The 25,874-nt window shown below is 48.2% G+C and overlaps 9 protein-coding genes across 9 annotated transcripts; 3 read left to right on the top strand and 6 right to left on the bottom strand.

The window, feature by feature from the left end:
* Positions 1–234: 234 nt before the first annotated feature.
* B0J16DRAFT_337752 (Pex12 amino terminal region-domain-containing protein) lies at positions 235–1,809 on the bottom strand. The gene has a single exon (XM_046127385.1). The coding sequence runs from the start codon at positions 1,365–1,367 to the stop codon at positions 282–284; it is 1,086 nt and encodes a 361-aa protein (XP_045984586.1). The 5' UTR covers positions 1,368–1,809; the 3' UTR covers positions 235–281.
* Positions 1,810–2,403: 594 nt separating this feature from the next.
* Positions 2,404–5,073, bottom strand: B0J16DRAFT_337751 (fungal-specific transcription factor domain-containing protein). The gene is made up of 5 exons (XM_046127384.1): positions 4,665–5,073; positions 4,576–4,600; positions 4,429–4,514; positions 3,098–4,378; positions 2,404–3,049 (listed from the first exon to the last, which is right to left on the bottom strand). Exons 1-5 carry the CDS (start codon positions 4,700–4,702, stop codon positions 2,473–2,475), a joined length of 2,007 nt encoding a protein of 668 aa, XP_045984585.1. The 5' UTR covers positions 4,703–5,073; the 3' UTR covers positions 2,404–2,472.
* A 1,551-nt stretch (positions 5,074–6,624) lies between these two features.
* Positions 6,625–9,086, top strand: B0J16DRAFT_413103 (Alpha/Beta hydrolase protein). Its single transcript, XM_046133358.1, has 4 exons — positions 6,625–7,062; positions 7,301–7,507; positions 7,561–8,323; positions 8,381–9,086. The coding sequence occupies exons 1-4, from the start codon at positions 6,862–6,864 to the stop codon at positions 8,986–8,988; spliced, it is 1,779 nt and encodes a 592-aa protein (XP_045984584.1). The 5' UTR covers positions 6,625–6,861; the 3' UTR covers positions 8,989–9,086.
* Positions 9,087–9,089: 3 nt separating this feature from the next.
* Positions 9,090–11,214, bottom strand: B0J16DRAFT_99117 (uncharacterized protein). The gene is made up of 2 exons (XM_046134804.1): positions 11,141–11,214; positions 9,090–11,088 (listed from the first exon to the last, which is right to left on the bottom strand). The coding sequence occupies exon 2, from the start codon at positions 10,772–10,774 to the stop codon at positions 9,329–9,331; it is 1,446 nt and encodes a 481-aa protein (XP_045984583.1). The 5' UTR covers positions 10,775–11,088; positions 11,141–11,214; the 3' UTR covers positions 9,090–9,328.
* Positions 11,215–11,618: 404 nt separating this feature from the next.
* B0J16DRAFT_382540 (uncharacterized protein) lies at positions 11,619–12,341 on the bottom strand (the record flags this gene model as incomplete). Its single annotated transcript, XM_046131248.1, has 1 exon — positions 11,619–12,341. One exon carries the CDS (start codon positions 12,339–12,341, stop codon positions 11,619–11,621), a length of 723 nt encoding a protein of 240 aa, XP_045984582.1.
* A 2,190-nt stretch (positions 12,342–14,531) lies between these two features.
* Positions 14,532–15,071, top strand: B0J16DRAFT_318321 (uncharacterized protein; the record flags this gene model as incomplete). The annotated part of the gene is made up of 1 exon (XM_046125440.1): positions 14,532–15,071. The coding sequence occupies one exon, from the start codon at positions 14,532–14,534 to the stop codon at positions 15,069–15,071; it is 540 nt and encodes a 179-aa protein (XP_045984581.1).
* Positions 15,072–15,164: 93 nt separating this feature from the next.
* Positions 15,165–17,231, bottom strand: B0J16DRAFT_99104 (trafficking protein Mon1-domain-containing protein). The gene has a single exon (XM_046134803.1). The coding sequence runs from the start codon at positions 17,052–17,054 to the stop codon at positions 15,258–15,260; it is 1,797 nt and encodes a 598-aa protein (XP_045984580.1). The 5' UTR covers positions 17,055–17,231; the 3' UTR covers positions 15,165–15,257.
* A 224-nt stretch (positions 17,232–17,455) lies between these two features.
* On the top strand, positions 17,456–23,524 carry B0J16DRAFT_302260 (Dopey, N-terminal-domain-containing protein). The gene is made up of 6 exons (XM_046124627.1): positions 17,456–17,688; positions 17,747–17,874; positions 17,930–20,319; positions 20,370–20,605; positions 20,656–22,115; positions 22,170–23,524. The coding sequence occupies exons 1-6, from the start codon at positions 17,589–17,591 to the stop codon at positions 23,469–23,471; spliced, it is 5,616 nt and encodes a 1,871-aa protein (XP_045984579.1). The 5' UTR covers positions 17,456–17,588; the 3' UTR covers positions 23,472–23,524.
* On the bottom strand, positions 23,525–25,819 carry B0J16DRAFT_337744 (uncharacterized protein). The gene is made up of 3 exons (XM_046127383.1): positions 25,248–25,819; positions 24,449–25,043; positions 23,525–24,394 (listed from the first exon to the last, which is right to left on the bottom strand). The coding sequence occupies exons 1-3, from the start codon at positions 25,414–25,416 to the stop codon at positions 23,779–23,781; spliced, it is 1,380 nt and encodes a 459-aa protein (XP_045984578.1). The 5' UTR covers positions 25,417–25,819; the 3' UTR covers positions 23,525–23,778.
* Between the last annotated feature and the right edge of the window lie 55 nt (positions 25,820–25,874).

Genomic DNA, 25,874 nt, shown 5'->3' with positions numbered 1-25,874 from the left:
GCAAGGACAAGCCCTTTTTCTTGGTGTCGAGATTTTTTATTCTTTCAAGACAATGTTTTGAGAAGCCGAATGGCGGATAATGGGCGGTTGATGCATGCGGATTGGTTTGGAAAGGATACCACGGGAGGTTTGGAGCATTTTTATATAGCGGCACCAGCTGCTCTGATGATGCCCACTGGGCTATCTCTTTGTTCTGTTTGAAGCATCTGGTATTTAGATGTAATTGAGCATATTATATTTGTTCATCTGAATTACACCTCTTGAAATAAATCCAAGTTAAATTACATTACTCGCAATGGAAGAATATGTTGAGCCATGGCTTCTCGACGGCATAATGGACATTCAGGTTTCTCTCTCACCCAGTCACCTATGCACTCCCAACAAAAGACGTGACCACATTGTGTCGCTGAGGGATCTCTCATCTCTTCTAGGCAGAGCGTGCACTTTCTCTGTTGTCCGCCCTTGATGTAGCCCATGGTTTTCTCATCAGTTAATTGAAGACGTGGCACAGCTGCCGCTGGTGTATGTGTAGCAGCAAAAATGTCAACCTTGGTTTTGGAGCCTGGGGCGCCTGTAGGCAATAACAAGTTGTTATCCTCGTTGTAAGCACCATCATGGTTGAGCGAGATGTCGGAAGCTCCGAAACCGGCACGTTCGCGAGCAGCCGATTCGGTAATGGTAGATCGAATGTGTGTATAACCCTGAACTGCAAGCTGGACAACTAGTAGTACACCAAGTAGCTCGTATCCTGCGCGGTCGGGCGTATCGGGAACGGTGCGTGTAAAGACATATCGTAGGGAAAGAAGTCGCTTAGACAATTGGTAATATGTTCCGCTAAAGTAGAAAAGGGCCAGAATGACGGCTTGGAAGGGAGCGCCTGACGTAAAGGAGCTTAGATGCTGTTCCAGGTACGACCATATGCGCGCCTCGCGCCCTGTAGATTGGCTATCCCTTTTGCGCAGGGTCTCCAGCCGACGCTGCAGAAGCTTGCGAACTCGGGCGCGCAAGCCAGGTAGTATCCGGGCGGCGATATAGGGGAGGAGGATGCTGGCAGCCACGTAGCCAGCGCGACGGTCAATGGCGGGGAGTTTCCCGTCGCGCGCATCAATCTGCACGAGATCGCAGTACTCCTCGCCGAGAGTGCGGTTGCCGGGGATCGTGGTGAGGGCGAAATATGCGAGGGCAGCGAGGGTCTGAATTTCCGGGGCGCGAGCGTGGGTTAGGCGGGCGCCGCGGAGGCGACGGTGCAGGTCGCTGAGGATCTGGGCGAGATGGCCGGTGAAGTATGCATCCTTTTGGTGAGAGCGGATGATATCAGGGGCGGTGGCGAAAGGGTATGGTGATGATGATGATGTTGTCGAGGACATATCGGCGGAGATCGCGAGAATGCGCGATGCGCAAATTATTATGGATGGGGTGATCAAATATGGTCTGTTGTATTGAGGCTATCGACCACATCCAGATTCGAGAATTCTTTGGAGTTGATGATATTTTGGTGATGATAAGAAGACCAAGTTGAATTAGCGGTTGGTGTTGAAGCGCTGAATGAATGAACCTCGGTCGGCATATGGATATCAAGAGCCCCCAGGTTCAAAGCTCTACGCGCTAAGACTTTGGGTCGGTCTTCGGCAACCTCCCCGCGTTTTCCGTCTCCCGTCTCCATGTGAATCCGTTTGATTTCCCTTTTGGGAAAACTGTCAACATATTCTCAAACCCTCAGAATTGAATTGCACCGAATATCGGATGTCAACAGAACTATGTCAGATTATTCACAAACGTCACTATGCATGTTTCTGTGTTGAAAACCTGAGTTGGAAGAGAAATGACTCCACGTATGCAAAATGAAAAACTTGGCCTGCAGAGTGACACATGTAGAAATTGAGGCCTGCGGGAGTTACACCAATCATGTCACTGTACATATCTTGTGGTTGAAATGGACTTTTCTATGGGCTTAGATTTTGCCATTTCCATGTCTTTGTCTTCTTCTTACTAAGCCTGTGAGGTCTTTGGTCAGTGCAATATCACAATCGATGTCCAAGATATCACGCTCAGAGCACTCTCCATTATTCCTATATTCAGATGTTTTTCTATGCAGATCGATGTTATCGAAGAAGCACTAAGGCTTAGACTGATCAAACATCAGATTCCTATTTAGTCAAGAGATCAGTGATATCATAGGGATATGTCATACTCTGTACCGGCTGTCATTGGTCTCTGAACCGATCACCACCAGGTCCAGTTGTCTATGAGACGATTACCAAACACAGGTCATGTTATTGGAAGGGTTTGTATACACCATCTCAAGGGTTACAGTAGCCCAAGGTGGCGAGACCTTTCGGAACAGTCGATCATTATCCAGCAAACTTGACCAGTTTGTACGACATGCAACGTGTGAGACATCTATATAGTTCTTCGCTAGCTTTGCAGCTAAATACACAGATCTATTCGCCCACATAAACTCGAATACCTTTGTTATCGGGGTCCTAGAGGCAGCTGATTAAAGTCAAACGGCGCCATAACACCTTGTTCAGAGCCTTGAAGCTGCATACTCAAAAACTCATCCGTCACAAGCGTACCAAGCTCCTCACCCCACTGAGCCATGAGCTCTGCCGTAACATTGTGATCCAATTCTAGGCCGTTCATGAGATCAGGTCCAATGAGGGGGTCCTCGGGAGGCATCACAACCTGTGCGTTACGTGCCCGTACAACATAGTCTTTGATCTCGCTCATACATGGCCATGTGTGCTGCACCTCCTCCATTGCCTCTATTACGGTGGAAAGGGATCGGGCAATGTCTGAGTCTTCCCATGATGCAACTTGGAAGAACCTCTTCATCATGATGGTGCCTGCTGCTGTGGATAGGGTTTGTACAAAGTCAAGAGGTAGCGAGCGGAAGCGATAATGTCGTGAGTATGTTCGCATCAAACGAAGAATAGCTTGTAGAGACTCGTAACAGATCTCGACATCTTCACTTTCGGCGATACCCGGTTTTTCGTATAGATGTGATGGTGGCCGGTGTAAGATAATCATGATTGTATGGAAAAACATGCTATGACATATTAGCACAAAGGATACCACCCGTTGATGGGAAACTTACTGCATACGGAGCACAGATGGTTGCACTATACCCACGGTCCATTGGTTCCAGTGAAGAGTTCCAGGCAGACTCGACAGCCATTTCGTAAGAGACACATGTATTTGTCGCGATCTGGTAGCAGCGACGGTCGCATCCACGTTACCTCGACGGTTCTCAAACAGATCTGTAATCATCAGGTGGGCAATCTTGCACAACTCTGCCTGGTAGATGAAAGCGCCTACAAGAGCGACTCCATCTTCAAACTCTGTTGCAGAAGCCCCTTTGCAGATATACGTGTCGAGCAGACCTTCCCAGTCTGGTGGATATTGCAGTCTTATCGTGTTTCGAACGTCTGACTCGCTGGGATGTAGAGCTGGTGGTCTTCCAAAATAGAGACTTAGTTGTTTATCGGCGATAAAGATTGCCCAGTATACTCTTCTTAAAATCTCTGTGTCACGATTTGAAGCCCCTTCACTTGAAGCATCCCAGTTGTTTGGATCAAGGTGAAGACCCATTTCATGCGCAAGACGAAAGGCCATACCGGCGAACAGCCAGCCCTTTGAGGTATGACCTGCACCGATCTCACGATATCCCAGAAGAGCCAATGCCTGGAGTGTGGTAAGCTCTGGGCTGTCGAGGTCGGCATAGATAAGCTGTTGAGCTTGGTGGGCGAAGATGTCGGATACTGAGCGAAAGTCGTCAAGCTGCATGGCACCCAGGGAACAGATGGCGAATAGCAGCGCATCAGAGTAGTATCTCCCTGACCCCACGTCGTAGTCTCTCAAGAAGTATTCTCTGTATATGAGCAGATGGAACTGATATTGGTACTGAAAGTAAGCAGCCATGCATGCCTGCGATGTCTCGTCATGCGGTGCATATACAAAATTGGTCTCGCGCGGGCTACTATTACTGCTCATCTCTGCCATACCACCCGTCATCATGACTGGGGTAGCGTTGGATTCAATCTGGGGACTCAAGTCATCTGGCGATAACGAGACTTCCTGAGAGAGGTGGATGTGAAAGGCGCTGGTGCCTCCAAAGAATTGCGTTGCATGGCTTGACCGCGGTCGTCTCAACTGCCCGGAGCGTACTTGAGCAGCTACAACTTTAGGATCAGCGTTTGATTTTGCGTGGTCTGTCGTTGGCTTCTGTGACATGTCCAGTGAGGCTGGTGGTGAGAGGGCGATTTCAGATAGCATGTCGTCTCTTTCAGCGCTATCAGCTACGGCGAGCTTGCGGATGAGGAGCTCGAGAGAAGCCACTTGGCCCTCTAGAGCTTGAACGTAGCCTTTCGATATTGGTCTACACGGGATTAGTGAGAGTGGTTCGTAGGGTGCAGAGTCATATCATACCGTTGCTTCTCCCCACTGCCACTGAGGATGCATTCTGTGCCAGCCTTGACACAGCGTGAGCAGGGTCGCTTGCGGTCACATTTAATCTGATAAAATGTCAGTGCATCATATGCAGGTAATCAGGGGTTAGGAGATGTGAAGATGCACCTTGCGGCGGCGACATCGCTCACAGCTGTAGTAATCATTCGAGTCAGCATCTATACTTATGAAAGTGGATGAGGGGAAGTAAGACTCACGATATCTTGATGGACTCGCCCATTGGCGTTTCCTCCATGATGGAATATCCGAGGTTCCCCTTTATATGTAGTTGATAATTTCAATAGTATTTCCGTCGTTGAGAGACAGACAATTCTTGGTTGACATAAATAACTGAGTAGGCGATGAAAGTGGTTCGTTGTAACGCCAAGGAAAGTATGCTCTGCTCATGTTCTGAGGCTTGCCACTTGACCAAATTTGGCTATATACAACAATCATAAACAATACTACTGATACCATATAAACAATTTAAAGAACAACTTGATTTGAAATTTCAACATTAGTATATGATTTTTGAATAATTGTTATTTGGTTATTCAGTTCAGCCTGGTATCTACCCAAGACGTTTAGGGTAGACTGAATGAACATCGTACGATTGCATCAATTGAGTGCTTAGGCAACGAGTCGTAGACAGGAACAAATCGCCGATACTAGTCTCGTTCCATATCATACTCGCTTTGGGTACCCTACAAGTAGCCTCTTAATTAACAAGTCGCTCATCCTGATCGAGGAACCAACCGCAGGGGCAACATCCATCACTGCCAGTGGGAAGCAACTTTGAGGCACGGTTTGAAGTTGTTGGCCATCAGATGAAAGTCACAGCGGCTCAATAACTGGCTCACTCAACCATCACCTACTCTTTTAATCTCCGGTGTTCCGTCTTACTGCAGCATAGCCGCCAACCTCTTGACGTGACGGCTAAGCAAGAATATCATAAAGCACGTCACGGTACATCTCGCTTATTCAAGGTTATTTGGACAAGCTGACAACGACTGAGACGAGATGAAGCTATGCAAAAAGCAATCTGTCAGTCATGGCATGGACCATCAAGAGTAGGTAGCACAGCATACATCTGTGCTTAGCTCTGGATCCACAGCTAAAGGCAAGTCCGAAAAGAGATACCAGTGCGTTCACGACAGTTTCCACAGTTGAACTTCAAACATGATCTTTTTATCTGCTTATCTTGCTTGGGGCAACTAGGAACCCTTGAGTGACAACGTCGACAGAGCTGAAAGAGTAGCGAGTCTTGGCGTTGGAAGTTGGAAGCAGGGATGAGGTCAAAGATTGGGGGTTTCAATGGGGGGGACACGAGGAGATGGTTCTTTATCTCTTTGTTTCTTGCTCTATACGGATACAGAGTACAGCAATGAATATGATATTCACATCATACATCGTCATTCAGCTTTGTACTCCGGATCTCTTTTGGAGTCAAGCAAGTGTTAAAGACATGTGAGGCTCTCTCGGTTTTAGGAAATGCCCGATCTCTCACACAATGCCAAGAGACTTGTCTTCTGCCCTACGCCGCAATCTGCAATCTCGGCCGTCGAGTGACTCTCTCTTTGCATGACCTGACCTGAAGACGAAATCCTTGTTAGTCAGAGAGGTTAAAGGGTCCAGGTCTTGAGGGTGCTGGGTTCCTACAGTAGCGTCGATATATGACCAATCATATGTGATGACTAGCCCCTGTTCCTGCACCTGCGCCTGTGGCTCAGTGGCTGCATCGCCAACGGTTCCTTGATAGCGCCCGAGGATTCACTGTTGTAATCGCTAATTCAGTTTAATCGAGTCCATGTTCAACTCACTGCGACTCTACGTTGGTAGCTACCTAGGTAAGCTGCTCGGTCTTTCTTTCAGCACCACCTTTTTCGTCTCTCTCCAACCAATAATGTCTCAACATCAGGAGTAAGAACCCAGTAACGGAACGGTCACATCTTGGCTGCAGCTATTCCGTAAAGATTCTACTTATTCCCTCGCCCTAACCGCCCGCGAAATCACAAGTACCCTTGGTTTCTCATGCACGGGTGTGGCGGCCGACTAAACAAAGAGCTAAAAAGAGAGAGACAGGGATATGGATGGACTAACTAACGGTTTCTTTAAACACGAAGGACATGATGACCCGAAAAGTCTTGGTATCTGATTATCCATATCTCGCATTGCATTGCAGATGGACTGACTGTAAAATATGGATCAGTCCCTCTCTTTCTTCTCTTTGTTCGGGTTCCGCTCTCATGAGTTTACCTTATATTCTTGACTTATCCCCATCGTTTTAACCTGATACGTCCAGCGTTAGATCAAATCTCTTGGGTCTTGGGTCTTGGTTCCTTGTGAATATCCACATATAATACTCTGTCAGAGACACTCTACTGTCTTTTGTTAGACATATACTTCAGAGTCATAATGACAGCTGCTCCAAAGAGAACGGATCCCGCTTCTGAAGAAGACTCTGTACACACATCCAACAACTCAAATAGCACGCCAAATGAGACAGTACCGACGAAAAAGCCCAGTCGCAAGAAATGGTTCATAATTGGAGGCATCGTGATTTTGGTCGTGTTGGTGTTGAGTTTAACATTGGGATTATACTATGGCCTCAAGAAGGTGAGTGTTTCTTATTTATCTGGCCTCTAGTCTCATACCTCACGTTGTTTATTTTTACCCCGGTCTTGGCAAAGTCTTTGATTTGAAACGCGACTAAAGTGTTTTCTCAAAGGGGCACAACGTCGTTCATGATAGTGACAAAGACACCGCCGATAATGCCTCCTACCCACCACCCAACGAGACCTCAGACAACAGCCCCGATGACAATGATGATGAACATGATGATAACAAGAATAAGAACAAGAACAGTGGCGACGATAAACCGACGGAAAAGAAACAGGGACCATTTGTCGACTTGGGTTACTCTCAATACGAAGGCAATGTCCTCTCCAGCGATATTCACGAATATCTCGGTATCCGCTATGCCAAGTCCCCTTCAAATGATCTACGCTGGAAAGCACCTGTCAAGCCAGACTCTACAACCGGAACCTTGAAGGCTCAAACGGTACTGTCGCCCTTATTTCTCATCCACGGAGCTGCTTGCTTACTCTTCCCCAGTACGCCCCCTTCTGCCCAGGAGTCAACGACCGTCTCGGCTCAAACATCGACGAAGACTGTCTTTTCGTCAACCTCTGGGCCCCAGCAAACGCAACTTCCGACTCAAAGCTCCCTGTCATGGTCTTTTTTCAATCTGGCGGCTACATCAGGAATGCGTCTCCCCACATCAACGGCACCGGACTCGTCACTGCTTCAAACAACAGCATCATCTATGTCAACTTCAACTACCGCGTCGGTCTGTTCGGTTTCTTGGCCGGGAAGGAGATTCAGGATGATGGCGATCTTAATGCGGGCTTGCTGGATCAGAGATTCTTGTTGAAATGGATCCAGGAGCATATCCAGGAGTTTGGAGGCGATCCAGAGCATGTCATTCTTCACGGTGAATCTGCTGGAGCAGGATCAGTGGCTCTTCAGCTTGTTGCCTATGCGGGTAAATATGAGGGTCTTTTCGCGGGTGCTATCGCCGAGTCGGTCTTCATGCCTGGTCTTCCAGAGCCGGCTGACCTGCAGTACCAGTTCGACCGAGTCGTCAACGCAACCGACTGCTCCGAGGAAGACGACACGATAGCTTGTCTCCGAAAAATGGACTCAACAGATCTCCAAGCTCAAAACATCAAGGCCCCTTTCGACGGACGTGACTACCGATCCTACTTTTACTGGGCTCCCACTACTGATGGAGATATGTTCCCAGACTTCCCCTCCAATCTCTATGAGAAGGGCGACTTTGTCAAGGTGTCACTACTCACTGGTTCTTGTTCAGATGGTAAGCCTCCAGATGTCTATATGCCTCTTAACTACGAAATACTGACTCTATATCCAGAGGGATCCAACTACGCCGTCAACGCAGGCAGCTCAGCCCAATTCATCCGCTACATGCAAAACGAATACCCCTATCTCACAACCAACGACACCGAAACCATTCTAGATCTTTACCCCAAAGAACCTCAGCTCCCAAAGCACGACATCTGGTTCCCTTCAGCTTCTCGCGCCTATTCCGAAGCAACCTTTGTCTGCCCTACCAACAATATGCTCGACGCCTACGCCGAGCACGCCGATCCTAAGTCGCTCTGGTCTTATCGCTATAACGTGCAGATCACAGAGTTCATCGAGGACGGTCTTGGTGTTCCTCACGTCGCAAACGCACCCGCAGTCTTTGGCCCCGACATGACTGATGCTAAAGCTGGACCCAGCTATCGCTCTTACAACGCTCCCATGATACCCATAGTGCAAAAGTACTGGATCAGCTTTGTCCGAAACCTCGACCCTAATACGGATCGTCATGAGGACGCTCCTACATGGGAGACCTGGGGAAACGATCAGGACCGGCTGGTGTTCGAACTGAACAACAACACCATGGAGAGTGTTGACCAGGGTCAGAGGGAACGTTGCCAGGCTTGGCTCGATATGAGTGGTTCGACCAAGCAATAATGATGTTTACGACCATACAAGCATGATTCACAAGCGTTCGTCACGGTACTCTATTTGATACCCATGTTATATAGATACGAGATATAATAGAAGCATATGCCTTTATTCTCTATTTAGTTTGTGCCACAAGACCCGAAACTAAAACTGACTCTACATCTCACTGATAGCACCACTTCTTTACAAAGTTGTCTAGCAGAGAGCACAATTCTATTGTAGCAAACGTCAAGTAGTAAAAATGCATCATCGCCTTGGTCAGCCCCTAAAGTACTTGCGCCATTTACCATTTTAAAACCAGAACTCTTGTCCATTTTTCCTGATCAGTATCCTGCCAAGCTATCGCTCACTCACCAGCTATCGGTTTCATCTTTTGGTTTCCTCTCATAAGCCTCAGCAATGTACGCTTCATTTCCGATGCCCAGCGCCTCACTCGCCGTGCCTTGATTCGCAGTCGTTGTGATAGCACTACCGTGATATCGCTGGCCGCCAAGGTAGATTCATCTGAACTCTCAGAGACGAAGTCGGAACGCAATGTTGCCGGATGGTCTTCAAAAGTATTCGGCGTAGCCCTTGGGTTTCTCCCTTTTGCTTCTGTCGCACTCGTGGGTTGGGGGTTGGACGTCTTGCGCCCCAGGGGTTTTGGTATGTTCATGCTGGCAGAGTCTCCCTGTCGATCGAATGGATATAGCTTACTTTCTAACCTTGATTGAGATACCGGCTCAGCCATTACAATCCCTTGAGCTGAGGGCGGATATGGAAGGTCGAACTGGTCAGAAACCTGCGTCGAATGACCTCGTGTAGTACCTTCGTCAATGTTGGAAAGGCGTTTATCAGCACCATGTTGAGTTAGTTGTTCCTCAAAGCTGGACCCGTCGGGAGAGACTTCTCGCGGAGGCATGTCTCTCAATTCCGAGGTTAAGTTGTATTGCCGAGGCCCATCATTGCGTACTTGGGGATCATTAGGACCCATTAGCTTACTGCTCATACGGTTGCGAGATACTTTGAGCTTAAGTTTGGGCTTAACAGGGCTGCTCGAGCTCCTTCCCGGATTGCTAGGAGACTCGGAAACCCATCTGTTGTGAAGCCCACTTGACTGAGACGACTTCACTCGAACCTTGAATCGTGAATGATTTGCCGGAGTTTGAGTCTGAATCTGTTGAAGGGATGAGGTCCTAGAATTGCTGCCAAAAAATACAGGTTCTGCGAATTGCTCGCTGGTACCACTTGTTGGCTGGAGAGCCATCGGGGAGTTAGTGAGAGCTTTAGTATCCGTAGAAGGAACCTCGCAAGGCTCGGAAGCGTCATATTGTGCCTCAGATGGCAGTGGCGGTAACATCTTCATTAATCGGGGTATGCTGTTTGTTACCCTCAGCTGATGTGTAGGTGATATCGGGTTGGGCGCCAAAATCTTTGCACTTGTCGTTGCTGCCTGTATGTTCCGTTCGGCTTCAGATTGTTTATTCCCACCGTCTTGAGCCGCAGCATTTACATCGGCATTCCGACGATTATGGCTCATATAAGGTGGCACATTGATTACCGCATCACCCTCTTTTTCCAGTGGTGTTGTTTTCTCGAGGCATGGAGCCGGCGTCTCTTTAAAGATGTGAGGACTATGCTGAGCAATTGGACTGTCCACCGGGGCTTTATCATCCCCTGGACTACCCCAATCCCAATCATCTTCACTCGAGTCATTTGGTTGAGTTGAGGAGATACAACCAGCTGAGGTTGAAGTCGCAAGGTCGTCTTCCTTGACTAATTCCGCCCGAGGCTTTGTAATCTTGCCTTGCATGGCGCAATAGCTCAAAATATTCGGCCTGCCGTAAGACTCCGGATGAACTGGAAACCCAATATTCCGATTGTCTGTCTGCTTCTGCTAAAAGTTGCTAGACTCTAGCTGATTCATCGATGACTGAGTTTGCACCGGTGGCGTAGATGAAGTATATCTCCTTCTCGCTGGGATTGAGATTTGCTGGGTATCAGGGCTACCATTGAGTTCACCAATAAGTTGCCGATGAACACTGGATATCGACAGATTGGTATAACTCTGTCTCGAGGCTGACTTGATCTTTGTGTTTTTTCGCGAAAAAGAGATTGCGTTTTCGTCTACATGCCAGTCAGTACCAGTCAACCGTTCATGGTTTTTTTCTATCCTTGCCTTGGTAGTCAGTTTTTATACTTCCGTCCTTCATGACATGGTCCCTGAATAAGTCGAGTGATCTTCCTTGAGGAGAATAAGCGACAGGTCCATGTTCGACTTTACCTGCGATTCCCCTCTCAAATTCTTCGGTGTAGTCGTAGTAAAATGAACATGGAGACCGTGTAGGCTGTTTAAGCCCACCTGGTGATTTCCCCTGATACATTTCCACGATAGATGTTAAACTGGCCGAACGAGTACTCTGGTCTCCTGTAACGAATTGGCGATATGTAGATCTGTATGGCGATTGTACTATGTCACCCGAGGCGCCTGGGCTGTCTAGTCCTGGTCCGCAATAAGGGGCCGATGATGAATGCATGGGTAATGAAGACGTGGATTTACTGAAATCGGGTCTCAGAGACAAGGGAGGATATCGACGATATGTGCGGTGACTTCTCGTCATGTACGATCCAGAAGTTGTGCGCTGCGGAAGCGTAAGCTAGATCTCCATGAGAGACATAGAAATGAAGATACTGACATGCCCAGACCTGTCAATCTCAACCATCCTCTTGTAGTCAATGAGGCCGTCATCTGTCACTGCTGGAGAAGAAGGCCGGACTCCAGGTCGTTTCAGACGTGCTGGGTATGGAAACGGCGAGCGAGGACGTTGAAGACCATCGTAGCTTCTTTGACTGTTGAAGGTTCCAGAAGATTTGTAGGACGGAACTCGCGATGAACTGCATGTCGTTAAAGAATGCGAGCGCTGGCCCTCAGAGGCCGGGGAGTAAGATCTGGAGTAAGTGGCCTGCGGACCACCGCATAAGGAAAGAATTTCAGAAGTAGGATCTCGATGAGAGGGCAGCGATTTGTGAAAATCTCTTGTGTCACTGTCATTCGAGTCGTAGTATCGATTCCGAGCATTCCGTCTCTTTCTTCTTCCATGGCTCCCTCTTGAACGTGAAGGGTGATGGCGTGTGTTCAGAGATGGTATGTTGATAGAATAGATACCCAAGTCGCCCGTCTCGGTGGTTGTTTTCAGCATGCTCTCGAGAGGCCCAGAAGAGCGGAGAAGGAGAGAAGTGTCATTCAAGCTCTTGAAGGGCAGACGCGGCTGAGATGGAGATCGTCGTCTTGAGGCATTGGAAATGCCTTCACGAGTATCATGAGTGCTTTGAAGCGAAGATTGGCTGACTGATCTGTGTCTGGAACTGTTGAGATCCATGGGAGCCGATTAACAAGTTGATGATAGATGAGAATGATAAGATAGCACAATGAATATTTGGCAAGTGACCAAGAACACCAAGAACGTTGAAGTAGGCGTTTACGAGTCAAATATAGAAGTCACAGGTCAATTGTGGGCGCATTCTGAAGAGAATGATTAATGGTAGATGAAGAGACACAGAAGTTGAGACTATTCGATAAGCCAGGAAGGAATGTACGAGGCGCCCGTCTTCTCATGGCAGGAGCGTAGGTCCGGCCTTGTTTTGAAGCTACCTACCTATCTTGAACTTGAGCATCCCTTTTGAGGTTCAATTAAGGCTAACAAAGCTTCTAGAATTATCAAGATATAAACACATATCATGAGAATCGCCCAAGCTGTTTCTATTAGTCGGTGCCTTTTCCCATGTACCATGATTCGGGAATCTTGGTGGCTGCTATTGCAAAGCTCAGAGGAGTGGTCTAAGGAAGGAACAATGGTGCTAAAAACCCGACACTCGGTTTAATTGAAAACTCAACTTAGCAGGTACTAATGATAGCACAGAATATGAAATAATCTAGCTAGCTGCCTCATTTGTACTTTCCCGAGCCTTTAATTAGACGTCTTTTATCCGTAATGAGATTCCATTCTGTATTCCAGACACAGATGCCAAGCTCTCCTAATAGATCCCAGTCAGTTTATTAAGAGTCTCGAAAGCATTGCATCCGCTGTAGTAGCAGCCTGACACATGAGTCAAATATCAGATAATTGGTGGGTTTGGATCGGAAGAACAACTCCTTCCACGTGACGGATGTTCTCTAGCGCCGGACGAAGCCATCACCAATTCCTCCATGTAGGAGATAAAGACCCACCTTACCGAGGGCCGAATGCAAGGATCGACGACATTCTTACCATCCGTGTGTAGATCAAATAAAATTCTAGATTGAATCGACATTGCTGTATCCGTACACTACAGTATCTACCAAGCACATTTCGCTATTGAAGATGGCTAATATAAACTTTTGGCTGGATATAAAAATAAAGAATACAATACGTTAACTCATCAACCAAGACAAAATCGACGTGAGTGGCGCCCCTCTTTTTCGTAAATAGTATCATTTGGCGTTAAGATTTATGCCACCATGCACATTAACACGAATATCGGTACGTCTTCCCACCAACTTGTTACGGATAGAGTCAGGTTTGCCACCTCACTGTGTCTGTGCGATAAACTAACACATCCAGTTCCCTTCACCGCTGATAAGGGCTCACGTGCATTGCGACTTCTGTAATTGTATGCTTGTCACGAGTTTCTATTAATGTCATGCGAGTTTTCTTGCAGATTAAAACTATAACCTAAAGCATAAACGTGAGATAAGGTCAATTACACTCTTCCGAGTCATCTCCGTTATTGGACCTGTGATATGAACGAGGTCCAGACTTCATTTCATGCCGTTGCCCTTGTAAACAACCATGATGGTTGTGTAGCGTGACTCACTACCACTTATCGGACATATTCAGAACCCTCAAGTGCTTCGTCAACGCCCTTGGCAAGGGGACCTGGACCGGGACAGCAACAGCGGGACCGGAACCCCGTACCGAAAACGGGCTGCCGCATAGAGACTAAGCCAAAACATATGACTCGGCAACAGGGTTAAATTAGCATAACATGGGGCCGGTGGCTCTTCTCGAAGTGTTTCCCACCAAAAGCGTCAACTCGATGCCCAGATGTGGCTTACCTTGGGCCACCCTTCGAGATTTTCCCTCTGTAGGCGACCTAGCCTGCAAATCCTGGCAATGTCTGCCTCCCAACTGGCCACCGTATTACCCCCGCAGTCCGTGCAGCCCACTTGGTAGGTTCCACGATTGCTTGTCCAAGCCTAGTCAGGGGTCTATATCGCACACTTGCAGCGCCATCTCTTGTTCAAGCTTGAACTAAGCTCGGAGGCACATGTTCAACGGGTCTCTGAATTTGAACAAAAGGGAACCCTTACCCTCTTGCCCTGCTCTGGAAAGTGAAAGTCAACAAATCATTGTCATCAAGCGGGTAGCTTCGTTCAGCTTTCTGCTTAGACAGCTTTGATATTTATTCGATCTTATCTTCAACTTCGGATCGTATTGGCAACACTCTGTAACTTGTCTCAATATCGATCAACATCTTTGACTCAATACCAACAATACATTCAACGCTGAAACCAGTTTGTCTCGCCCCCAATGACAGACCGAAGGCCGGCCCTCACCCTTCCTCTTCCGGATCGGGAACCATGTGACCCTCAACGACCTCAGTCTTCACTCCAAAGCCCGCCAATTCGCAGCCCTCGATTTCGTGAAGACTTCGATGCGCCATTCTCAGTGGATATTATGAACGCTTCCAGGACAACTCTCGCCACCGATACCATGAGTTACCCTTCAACTGGTACAACCAGTCGCAATAGCTTTGGATACGATGGCGACCAAGCACCACCTTACCTCCGCAACGCTTCTTGGGAGTCAGAGACCAAGCGTCGCTCAAAGGTTAACGACCGTATTCTGGAGTGGGCTAAGAAGTCGTGGGGTGCTGTCCGAACTCGCTCCGAATCCAAGATGGACTACTTCGACAGTCATTCTGCACAAAGTCCGACCAGCGACATAATGTCACCTTCGTCAGATAATATCACCCCATCAGAACCCGATGGTTTCCAGACAGTCAACGACTACTCTCGAGCTGTTGTTACCGTCACTGGAATGGCCGGCTCAAAGTCTGGGTCGAAGTGATGAGCGGACTTCAACAACGAATTGCCTTATCTTAATCGTTAATGAGATGGATATCGCTAGCAACGAATAATGAGGCGTTAGGAGGTATTTGTTTCTGTTTGGCTCCATGAGATGATCGATGGCATAGCCAGGCAGTTTGTATTTTAGAATTGATGAGGAAACCAGACCTCAATAGGAGGTAACTCCTCAGAATACACCGCCGCCAATAATAAAAAGGCGCTCTTCCTCCCTCTTTGCCCATTGAATGATCTTGTTTGCCCCCTGTGTGATGGTTGCTCTTGATACGTTAGGCCCGGCCACACAATAAAACTCAAAAACGGGCGTGGTCCATGCCAGCGAAGTTGCATCATCTCCCACTGCATGCAACACCTTAAGATGCGAATGTTTGGCGTGAATAGATGCATGCAGCTCATGGTAGGTCGTCATTAACCTCCTGCGTGCGACAAGCCCGGTGAAGTGTGGCTCCAGTGACGCCATACAGAACTGCACGTTAGCCCGAGATTTATAAAGAAAGTGGCTGACCTGGCTGCCAGGGGCAATCTCATGGATTTTGGGCCGGCCAGTGCGAGTGGCATTCTGAATGATCGCCAGTGTCCCATTCTTTGCAAGCTGCTGGGCAACGTTGTCGCGCATCTGTTTCAACTCAAAGAAACTCTCACGATCAGTGCTTACGAGAATCATGGCGATTTCTTCTTCCGACGAGCGCCCCTGTGCTGCAGCTGGAGAGCTGGCTTGCTCACCAGAAGTACCGTCAAAGAAACTGACGTACATGTAGAGATAACCTTTGTTGTTGAAAGCTGGAAGACAAATGGGGATCCAGTTCTCGCCGCCGCCACCTTTGATGCCGTCGCTTTCAAAAAGCATATTGAAAATGAGCTGTAAATCACTGGGGTGAAGTGAATGACGACGGGGCCGGATGACGCTGACAAGCTTCCCCCCAGCCACGATAAGGCCATATAACAACTTTTCAGTTCGTAATTTCAGAAAAGTGTTATTTATGGCATGTCGTTGGGACTTTCGAAGCCGAAGGCACTCCAGTGAACCAAGTAAAGCCGATGCCGAGCCTTTCGTAAATGTGTCAGCCAAGGACGACAAAAGGCCCTCGGTTCCTTGAAGGGGTTTCCTCAAATCTGTCGAGGGTCTGTTGGCGAATATGTGCGTCAATCTGGGCAGCGTCAACGTTGACAGGATTTGCATATATAGCGCATCCAACTGTCCTTGTATTTGCGAATCACTTTCGCCCAGCTTGCTGATAGCAACAAAGTAGAGCGGGCCCTTGGTTAAAATAACAAAGCGAGTCTCTCCGGCAGAAAAGGCTTGAAGCGGGTTCTTGGCGCCTTCGTAGAATGAGATGATTGTTTGAACGACGCCCATGGAGGAATTAATTAGACTCAAATCTCCATATCGGCTCCAAATAGGCTTTCCGGCTGATGATAGGATCAAGTAATGTTTCAATTTCGACTTCCATAAGCGCAAAATCCCTTCCTCGGCATCTTCGTCGTACTCCTCCGGAAGGGCGTCAAATTCGCGATGGAACTCGACAAATCGGTCGTCTGCGCCTATTCTGCCTTTCTCAAAGGGAAGAACGGACGCTGATTGAGTGCGCAGCATTTTCCAGGCAGGGCTCTTCTTATGCAGCTCTCCAGCAAGTAAACTTGCGATATCCCCAGCAGGTCGCATTGTCGGTGCGAAACTCATTAGGCTGGCTGTCTCATCCGCTTCACCGCTGGCACTGCTATCATGGCGAGTGGGAGAAGCACGACCGCTCCCAGCGGGGCTCGGACGAGACTCGGGGCCAGTAGTCGAGAATGTCCCTCGGGATCCATCGGGAAAGGATAGTGTTTGTATTTCAACAGGAGTTATTGCTGTAGTCGCCAGACCCTGTAAAGATCCCGTTTCAGTGGCATTCGTGGATGGCCGAGGCGGTAGAGGAGGTCGATAATCTTCGTCCGCAGGGGACGGTTTGCGGTTTATCTCGTCCATGATTGCGCGTAGTTTGCTTGTCGCATTTCTTGGTAATCAGCCGTTGTAGGAGAAGGATTTGGAAGATTTTTTGTACCCAGAATCATACGACCTGGAAATCTTCCATAAGCATCGGTCGAGGCCATTATCCCATTTTGGGTGAAACTGGGATTCAAGATGGAAGTGAGAATGCAGAACTCGGGAGGAAAGAGGAGGTCCATTACCCGAGGAATGACGCGCTGGAGGGGTTGCGGCAGCCTTGCACTAAGGGGTTCAAGGCTCAGAAGCTTGAACCAATCAGAAGTTTGAATCAGCACACAGCTCCGCTACTTTCCAGGGTGTTTCAGTGGGCTAAGCTCCAAGCTACCTGTATGCTCCACGTAGCCTTCCATCGATTATATCAATGCGCTTGCCTGTGATTACGACTATTCATACTCGAACTGCCAGAAAGATTGTTACGCTCTATACTCTCCAGCGATGCCTTTTGATGCTTCTGTGTTACTGCAAGTAACCTGATGTCCTTCGTTTCGTTGTGCACTGTAAAATTTAGTAGCCATGGCTCTCGAGCCCGGGTCTGGTCGTCGCTCAGTATCTCCAGAGAGTTCAGGTCGAGAATCTCCCATTCCACGGCAATGGAGGAATCAGCTCGGTGAAGGTATGTATGCGCTTCTGTTACCTTGAATAATTGGCTTGGTTTCTGACTCGTGACAAAGAGGACTATGCTATCAAGGACAAATCATATCGAAAATATGCCCACGGAGTTGACAGAGCACTGGTATTATTCGAAACTGCTTTAGAAGAATGGGCCGACTACATATCGTTCTTGAACAAGCTCCTTAAAGTACAATTCATCCTCAAACCTTATGACTCCCAGAATGTTGGCTAATCGACTCAAGGCTCTGCAAGCCCGTCCGAAATCAGTCAATACGATTCCCTCCAAGGCGACTGTTGCGAAACGACTCTCGCAATGTCTTAACCCGTCCCTCCCATCCGGCGTGCATCAAAAGGCACTAGAACTATACAGTCTGGTATTCTCAGTCATTGGAAAAGATGGTCTGTCAAGGGATCTTCCCCTATATTTACCAGGTCTGGCTACAGTCCTTTCCTTCGCTTCATTGTCTGTACGAGCACCATACCTCGATCTCCTCGAACGTCACTTCCTCGGCATCGACCCTCGATCGCTTCGCCCAGCAATGAAATCTATCATCCTCGCCTTGCTTCCAGGGTTAGAAGAAGAAACGAGTGAGGATTTCGAACGGACACTGCGCCTAGTTGAGAGTTTCAAGCATGCAATCAGGCCATCTTATAGCGAAGCGATCACCGACCAACATTCTTCAGGCGATGAATTCTTCTGGCAATGCTTTTTTCTAGCCTCGATAACTAGCCAGAGTCGTCGCTCCGGTGCACTTGCATACTTGATACGATTCTTGCCACCATTAGGGCCTCAAGCTGCCCCCGACGAGAATAAGACAGCGTCAACACAGAGCGATGCCAACGATGACACTAAAGGCAAACTAGCCAACATGGTGACATCCCCTGAGCCAGGCCTCTTGCTGCGTTGTTTTGCGAGTGGTCTCTCGGATGAGCAGCTACTCATCCAGCGTGGTTTCTTGGACCTCTTGGTTTCTCATCTTCCCCTGAACGCTCATGTTATTCAGTCGCGGGTCAAACAAGATGACCTGGAACTGCTACTTAAAGCCGCTATCGGTGTGGTCACTCGGCGCGAAATGAGCTTGAATAGACGCTTGTGGGCCTGGTTGCTAGGACCTGAACCGATAGGTGAGCATGACAACAGTAATGAGAACCCAAGCAGTCCTTCCGCAGATCAACATAGCTTTGCGGCCTCAAGAACCCATTACTTTGAGGATTTCGGACTGCGCCCCCTAACAAGAGCTATCTTACAAATGATCGAGAGCAGTCCTCGCAATGCCGCCAGTGAGCGTGCTAAGCCTTACAGGATATGTCTTTCGTTGATGGACAGGTGGGAAATTGGAGGTCTGGTAGTACCTGAAGTTTTTCTTCCTATGATCGAAAGTGTGCGACATTTCAAAGATCACGCCTCGAGCAAATCAGAGTTCAACGAGATCTTACCAAGTGCTAGCACTTTCTTCGATGGTATTGAGAGCGGGCTTATTTACGGTGAGATCGCTGGGCTTCTTGCGCAGGCTCTGGGACCAGGATCTCTTAACGCACACGAGCGGAAAGATAAGCTTTCACTAGTAAGCTTCATCTTAGCCAACTTCAATGTCAAGGAGGAAGAAATGGTTACAATTCATGCTCCTCTGTGTTGCTTGGCTGCTCTGGCTATGTTGGAAGATTTCAAGGAGCGCGTATCGTCGCACGATAGCGCAGATTCAGAACTTATTTCCCTGTCTAGCCAGGCACAGAGCGTCGCTCTCTCGCTTTTGGACCTAATACCAGAAAGAGTCTTTCCCGAAATGACAGAAGACGCAAGGGATAAGAGCGGAAACTCGGCCCTGCCTTCAAACGGCGAGATATTGAAAAGATCTCAGAGATTCTACGTCAATGAGCAGGGTAATGTTGAGACATGCCCGCCACCATTCAATGCTTTGACTGTAGGACAGACCATTCTGGAGAAAGCTGCCCAGTTTGTCTGCCAAGGCTTGGGGTCCTCTGAGACTGACCTCAACGCTTGTATCAGACTTCTCGTTCTGGCTGTTCACAAAACTCCCAGGACGTACCAGGTTAAGGAGATACAGCTCCTGAAGCTCATGCATGACCTTCTTGAGCAACCAGATGTTATGGCATTTTCTTCTTTCTCGGCCATTTTGCAACTATCGACTCAGCTATACTACGCTGAGAGGATCGAGACAAATCAACTTTCAAGCCTGATACCTCCTCTAGTTCGGCACGCCTGGACATACCTGTCGGCGTCAGAGCCGAAGTACCACGTAGAAGCAGTCAGAGGTCTGTGGCAACTGCAATCAGCTCTGACAACATCTAATCGCGATATCGAAGCGGCGTTGTCTAGTCTAATCATCGCGCAAAGCACGTCTCGCCTGCATGGTGTTGAGCCCGTAGACAAGGGTCGTGCTTTGGGTGTGTTATGGTCACATACCCTTCAGGATAATGCCCCAACTGAGCGGCGAGGTTCAAAAACGCCGATACATGATATGAAGATTCTGCCTCGAATCGCTGGAGCTGATAATTACGAAGTTATGCTTACGCAGCCTCTATTCCTCATCCTCGATGCCTTGGAGGATGATCGGACCCAACTGTATATGACGGTGAAGTCATGGCTGAACACAATGCTAGGCATCGATAGGTATACATTCTGCCTTCTCTCGAAAATACTCTTCGACTAACCTTTCACAGGCTTTTCTTGATATTTGTTTCCAAGCTATCCGAGATACCCCTTTTGCAAACTCTCACCCAAAGTGATACGAAGAATGGCAAAGTGTCGATGTCATTGTCCGAGGACGAAGATTTGGATCTTGCTCTTTATTACTTGCGGACCCTATCCAACATATTAGCATGTGCTGGGGAGATCTCATGGAATGTAATGGCATCTAAGCATGTTTCTTTTCACGGTCAGCACATACAGATCAGCTGTGAGTCACTCCTCTATTTACCACGTAACTACACTCTAACGCAGTAACAGCTGGGGGTGAAGAACACGAGATGACTTTGCAGGATTTCTTCGTCAGCGTATGCATAAGATGCATAACGAATAACCCTACCGGAACCGCCACTCAAGAATCCGAGAGTCGTGTCAACCAACTTTACCGTTACGCTCTTAGCCTTCTTCACAAGTTTCTCAACAGCCCTTTTGCTACTCATCTATCAGTCCAGCAGCTTGAGAGTGTGTTAATAGAGCGACTTGAAAAGTCACTTCAAGGTTCTGATGCATATGTACAAGTCCTCTTGCTTGATGCGGTTTATGATACGCTAAAGCTTCGAGACATTGCCCCCGCTGAAGCTCCTCCGTCTCCTATATCCGAACGGAGACAATCGTTATTTGATCCTCGAGGAAGCAGGCCATCGATATCAGCACCGGAAAATCGACCGGTTACGACACCCCCACCTCAGCTTCTTCAATGTCTTCAAGACGGTCTCAGCTCGTCCAGTAGCCGGCCAGTCCTCGATAGCTGGGTTGCTTTCGTGTCTGAGTGCCTGCCATTATACTCAGATTCTATTTTCCAGGTAGTCATTCCTCTGGTCGAGACCCTCTGCAGAGAAATAGGCACGACTTTTACCAACTTGAGGGAGACGTTCTACTCGAATGCTCTGTCCCTTGGCAGTGACAAACAATCCCCCGAGTCCACATTGATCTTTCTGCTCAATGGCCTTGAGCAGGTTCTGGCGAGAGCACATCAACAGCTTTTGAGTGAGGAGGCTCGGATACAGGTGGTTAAGGGCCCAGACCAACCTCAATCGCTTTTTGGAAGTATGGTATCAAATGTTTGGCAGTCAGACAGCACTCAGTCACGCAGCGCTACGGCAAATGATCGGCTGACTGTTCATCTGGCTTTCCAAGATGCGGTCCGCATTTGCTACAGTATTTGGACATGGGGCCAGGGTAACGACTCAACTAAACAGGATCAGGGCTCTTTTGGGTCGTTCAATTATACATCCTTGCGCATGCGCAATCGCTCTAGAAGGTTGCTTGAGCACTTGTTTGCTGCGGAGAACCTTGAATGTCTCGAGACTGTCATTGCTTCTTGGAAGCAATCTACCGAGGAAGGAGAGTCAAGCCAAGTTTTTAACATGCTATCCGCGTTGGAGGCATGTCGACCAAAGCACTGTATCCCTGCTCTCTTCAACGCGATCTACCGACGCACGAGCGTGGGTAACGCCGATCCAGCATCTAAGTCAACAATGACAATTTCTTTGCAAGACACTGATCTTGTCAAGTTCCTAGTGGAATACACGAGGACATTGGATGATGATGCTATGGACGAGATTTGGCAGGACTGCATGGCTTTCCTGAAAGACCTTCTGACGAATCCATTTCCTCATAGACAAACATTGCCCAACCTTCTTGAATTTGCTGCTCTTCTAGGAGAGAAGGTTGACAACACGAACTTCGGGGAACAAAGAAGAATGCGAAAGGAACTAGGGGTAGGATTTGAAACTGTTCACTTACCCTGATATTATTCACTGACATTGCTTTAGGACACTTTTATCCGTTTGCTTGCTGCTCTTTTCACTACAAGGCCTATGGCCTTTGCTGATCCGGCAACGTTAAGCAGCGGCATTCCCAAATCTGACTCCGGCAACTCCCTCAACGGATTCGGCGAAGGACCAGATGAAGTTGTTTCTATCCTTGCCGGCATCGTTCCCAAATTATCAAAGATTCTGGTCGAACCTGACAGAGTGCTTTCAGCCTCGGCAACTATTTCCACTAATGTTATCGGACCAACACTCAGGGCCAAGGGTTTCCCCGAAATAGTCTCCAAAAACACCATGCGTCTTCTTCATGAGTTAGCACGAGTTCATAATAACCAAAAGAACTGGAAGAAGGACGTCGGAGACGCCTTCAACGACCCTAAGTTCTTCGGAATGGATTTGGATCTTGTGAAAGACGATTGGCTATCATTGCTAAAGCAATGGACTTTCACTGACAAAGAGAAGATGCCGGAAATTGTAGGCCGCATCAGCGCTCCATCGACAGCTGGCATTGTGTTTGGTGTTGGAGCGACGTCGGCTCGCCTTGAAGCTGATCGCAAGACGCAACTAAATCTTCGAAGAATTGCGACCTTGATTCTCGCAAGCTCCGAAGACGCATTTGTTTCGGATTTGTCTGACATTTTTGGAAAGCTGGCTGAGCTTCTTGGGGCTTCATCGACATCTTCGCCATCGTCAACTACCCGAGCAGATATTTACATGGTGTTCCGTGCACTTGCTCTCAGAACCAGTGCGATTCATCTGGGCATGCTCTGGCCAGTAGTAAACGCTGAGATCCATGCAGCTATCTCTTCCGTTGCTGCACCTGACAATAGCGCTGCTTCTGACACTTACACCAACGCTTCGGTTCTCCAGGCCTGCAAGCTGCTGGATCTCCTGATATGCGTTGCGCCAGACGATTTCCAGCTTCACGAGTGGTTGTTTATCACTGACACTATCGATGCTGTATATCGACCATCTACGTATCAGCCCGTTGCTCTGGTCGACGAGCTTTCCGACGAGCTGGGCGCCACGGTGACCGCTTCGGGATTCCACTCTTCTTCGGTAGTAAACCCTGTAGCCCAGGGTTCATCTCGAAGGCCGCTACTTGGACCAGGAGGCATCAATGATGATGTCAGTCTTGACAGAAAAGACGAATTAGTAGCCAAGGTGCTCCGGCCGTTCTTTGGACAGCTCAGTATCTTCGCGTTCGAGTCTACTTATGCAATGGGACGGATTGATAGAGAGGCATGCATCTCGAGCTTGTTGGGAGATCTTTTCGATGAGCGAAGTATAGTTAGACCACTATAGGAATAGTAATTACGTACAAAAGCGAGAAATAGATTTGATTTGATAGAGGAGTATCTGCTCCCTGCTAGCGACCTATCTGCTCCAGCTGCCGTGATCTGAACAAAAGAAAAAGCTGTCTTTCCCATATGTTGACGCCATGAAAGACGATAAGTTATGAAGAGGGTATATAACCAACCACTCGATACTCTGAAACCGCTCAAGCATCTCCAAGTTTACGCCTGCCGGTATTCTCCTGCGACTCCGTTCAATTCCTCAAAGCAAGACAAAACAAATAAAAACACAAGCCCTTAAACCTTAATGTAATGCTTTACGCGCATCGGCTTTGAGCATATCCCACGAAACTTGCTGGGTTCGTAAAGCAACTACCCCGTGCACCCCCCGAAGCAATATTGCAAACGTTGTTAGTCGGTTGATCGAGTAAGAGTGCGGAAGCCATGGCCTCCTCCAGTGTACCTCCATACACTCTTGCCACGACGCTTTCAAAAGAATCTCTCTCCATAACAGCTCCGAACTCGAGACATTTAGAAACACCCATGAGTTCCGTACCTAACAAGTCTAATCTTTCCAGCAGTAAACTCTTGTCGAAGCGATTGGAAAGCTCGAACCAGGCCTGGACGGGCGTGATTTCTAGGTCGCCAGGGTTAAGACTTTGGGCTAAACCGTAGAGAGAAGAGAGTGATATCCGAGGTGATGGCCACTCTAGGTGGACGGGTGGTACGTAAGGATCTAGACCGAGAGTACGGCGGTTGTGGCAAGATGTTGCGGACGAGACCAGTTTGCGGTCGCCAAAGACGTCCAGGGGCGCGTTGGCCATGCATAGAGAAGAGGCCATAAGGGTATGGCCCTTTGGCTCGTCGTTGGAGAGGTGAGAGTGCGAAGGGTAATCACCGACAAAGAAGTGATCCCAGCAGATATGTTCAAGGCTGTGACGTGTCAGTGAATCTATGTGGTATTTCCGTAGTTGAGTTGTCACTTACGAGAGGATGAAGTTCACGGCCTTTTGTTCTTCATCTGGGGTTAGGTTGAGATCTGGCAGAGGTGGAGGAGGGCTTGTCGTGTTGCTACTCGATTCATTGGATCGGATACTGAAGGCAGGTGTCACCATTGAATCATCCTTTTTGAGAGTGACAATAATATCGTCGACGTTGACGTTGGCGAACAGCTCGCCACCGTCCTGATCATATTGGGGCAAGTTCTGGTCTTCCGTAGGCTTCACACCTAGTGTCTCATCCACCCAAGCATCATCACGGCTAGCAACAACATCCTTGGCAACGGCAGGGCGTACGGAGCAACCAGCTGAGTTGCATTTGGGGACCACGATACCCTGGCTAGCGAGGAGCGCTCTGATAGAAGTGTTATCTTTTTTGAACTGTTCCGATTCAAACTCGGTCAAGGCGATGAGTTCACGGAAGTGAGTGATATCGAGCTCGAGCTGCTGCTGGTACTCTGCCTTGCGTTGGCGGTGTTGGATCTGAGCTCTTCGTACTTGGGTGCGACGAAGCTTTGCCTTTTCAGTAGCGGTGAGAGACTTGCGCGGCTTCTGCGGTGATGCTTCGCTGCTGTTCTCTGGCGCTGAGGTTGCGTTAGTTTGGTGTTGGTCAACTTGCGCGTTCATAGTGAGACAGCGATGTCTTGGGGGTATCTAATCTAGTCTCTGAGTTGAAGGGCATAGAACAGGTAAGGCACGCAACAGAGACCGCACTGAGATAAGGGAAGGCATGACTATTCAATATATCACAAGACAAAAACTCGAGACAAAGCAACTCAGATACTTACACTCACTGCTCTCACTCGCTCTAACATTGCTCTTCCGCCCTCTCCGCTGCGGCGTAGTAGCAACAACACATTCGGGTCCTTCACAAGCGGTTCCCTTTTGCTTCGTCTTTTTCAGAAATTGGGTAAAAGAGGGCCTCTCCTTTGTTGGATTTGGATCCGAACTCGCCATAATGATTGAGTATAAAAAGGAGGACTTTTTGTATGTATGTAGATATGTTTAAGTTCCGAGATCTGCCCACTTTTAATGACTCTCAAACTGGTTGGATTTTGAGTTTGAGTTTGAGAGGTGAGTAAGCAGACGTAGCAGCAGCAGGAGCCAGAGCTAAAAATAGCCAGACATGGATGTATGAATACAAAAAGTCGTTGGAAGGAAGGAAGAAAGGAAGAAAGGAAGAAAAAGTAAAAGGAAATAATATTACCAGTTGGCTTATTGTCAGCTAGCTGCATACGTTAGTAAATAGATAGATAATTATGCAACTTGGAGAAAAGAGTCAGAAAGAGTCAAGTCCACTCACGAGCTGAGTTTTCTGCCTGATCCGAGGGGCATCTCGGCTCTAACTATTGGCCTATAGGCGTATCTCAGCACTTCTATTCCATTACATGGAATGGATAATGGATGCCATCCAT

The sequence above is a fragment of the Fusarium flagelliforme genome, assembly GCF_020744385.1.
Source record: "Fusarium flagelliforme strain FIESC 12 MPI-CAGE-AA-0113 chromosome Unknown B0J16scaffold_3, whole genome shotgun sequence".
Classification (NCBI taxonomy): domain Eukaryota; kingdom Fungi; phylum Ascomycota; class Sordariomycetes; order Hypocreales; family Nectriaceae; genus Fusarium; species Fusarium flagelliforme.
Note: the sequence above shows the minus strand (reverse complement) of the source record. Positions and strands in the feature narration are given on the sequence as shown.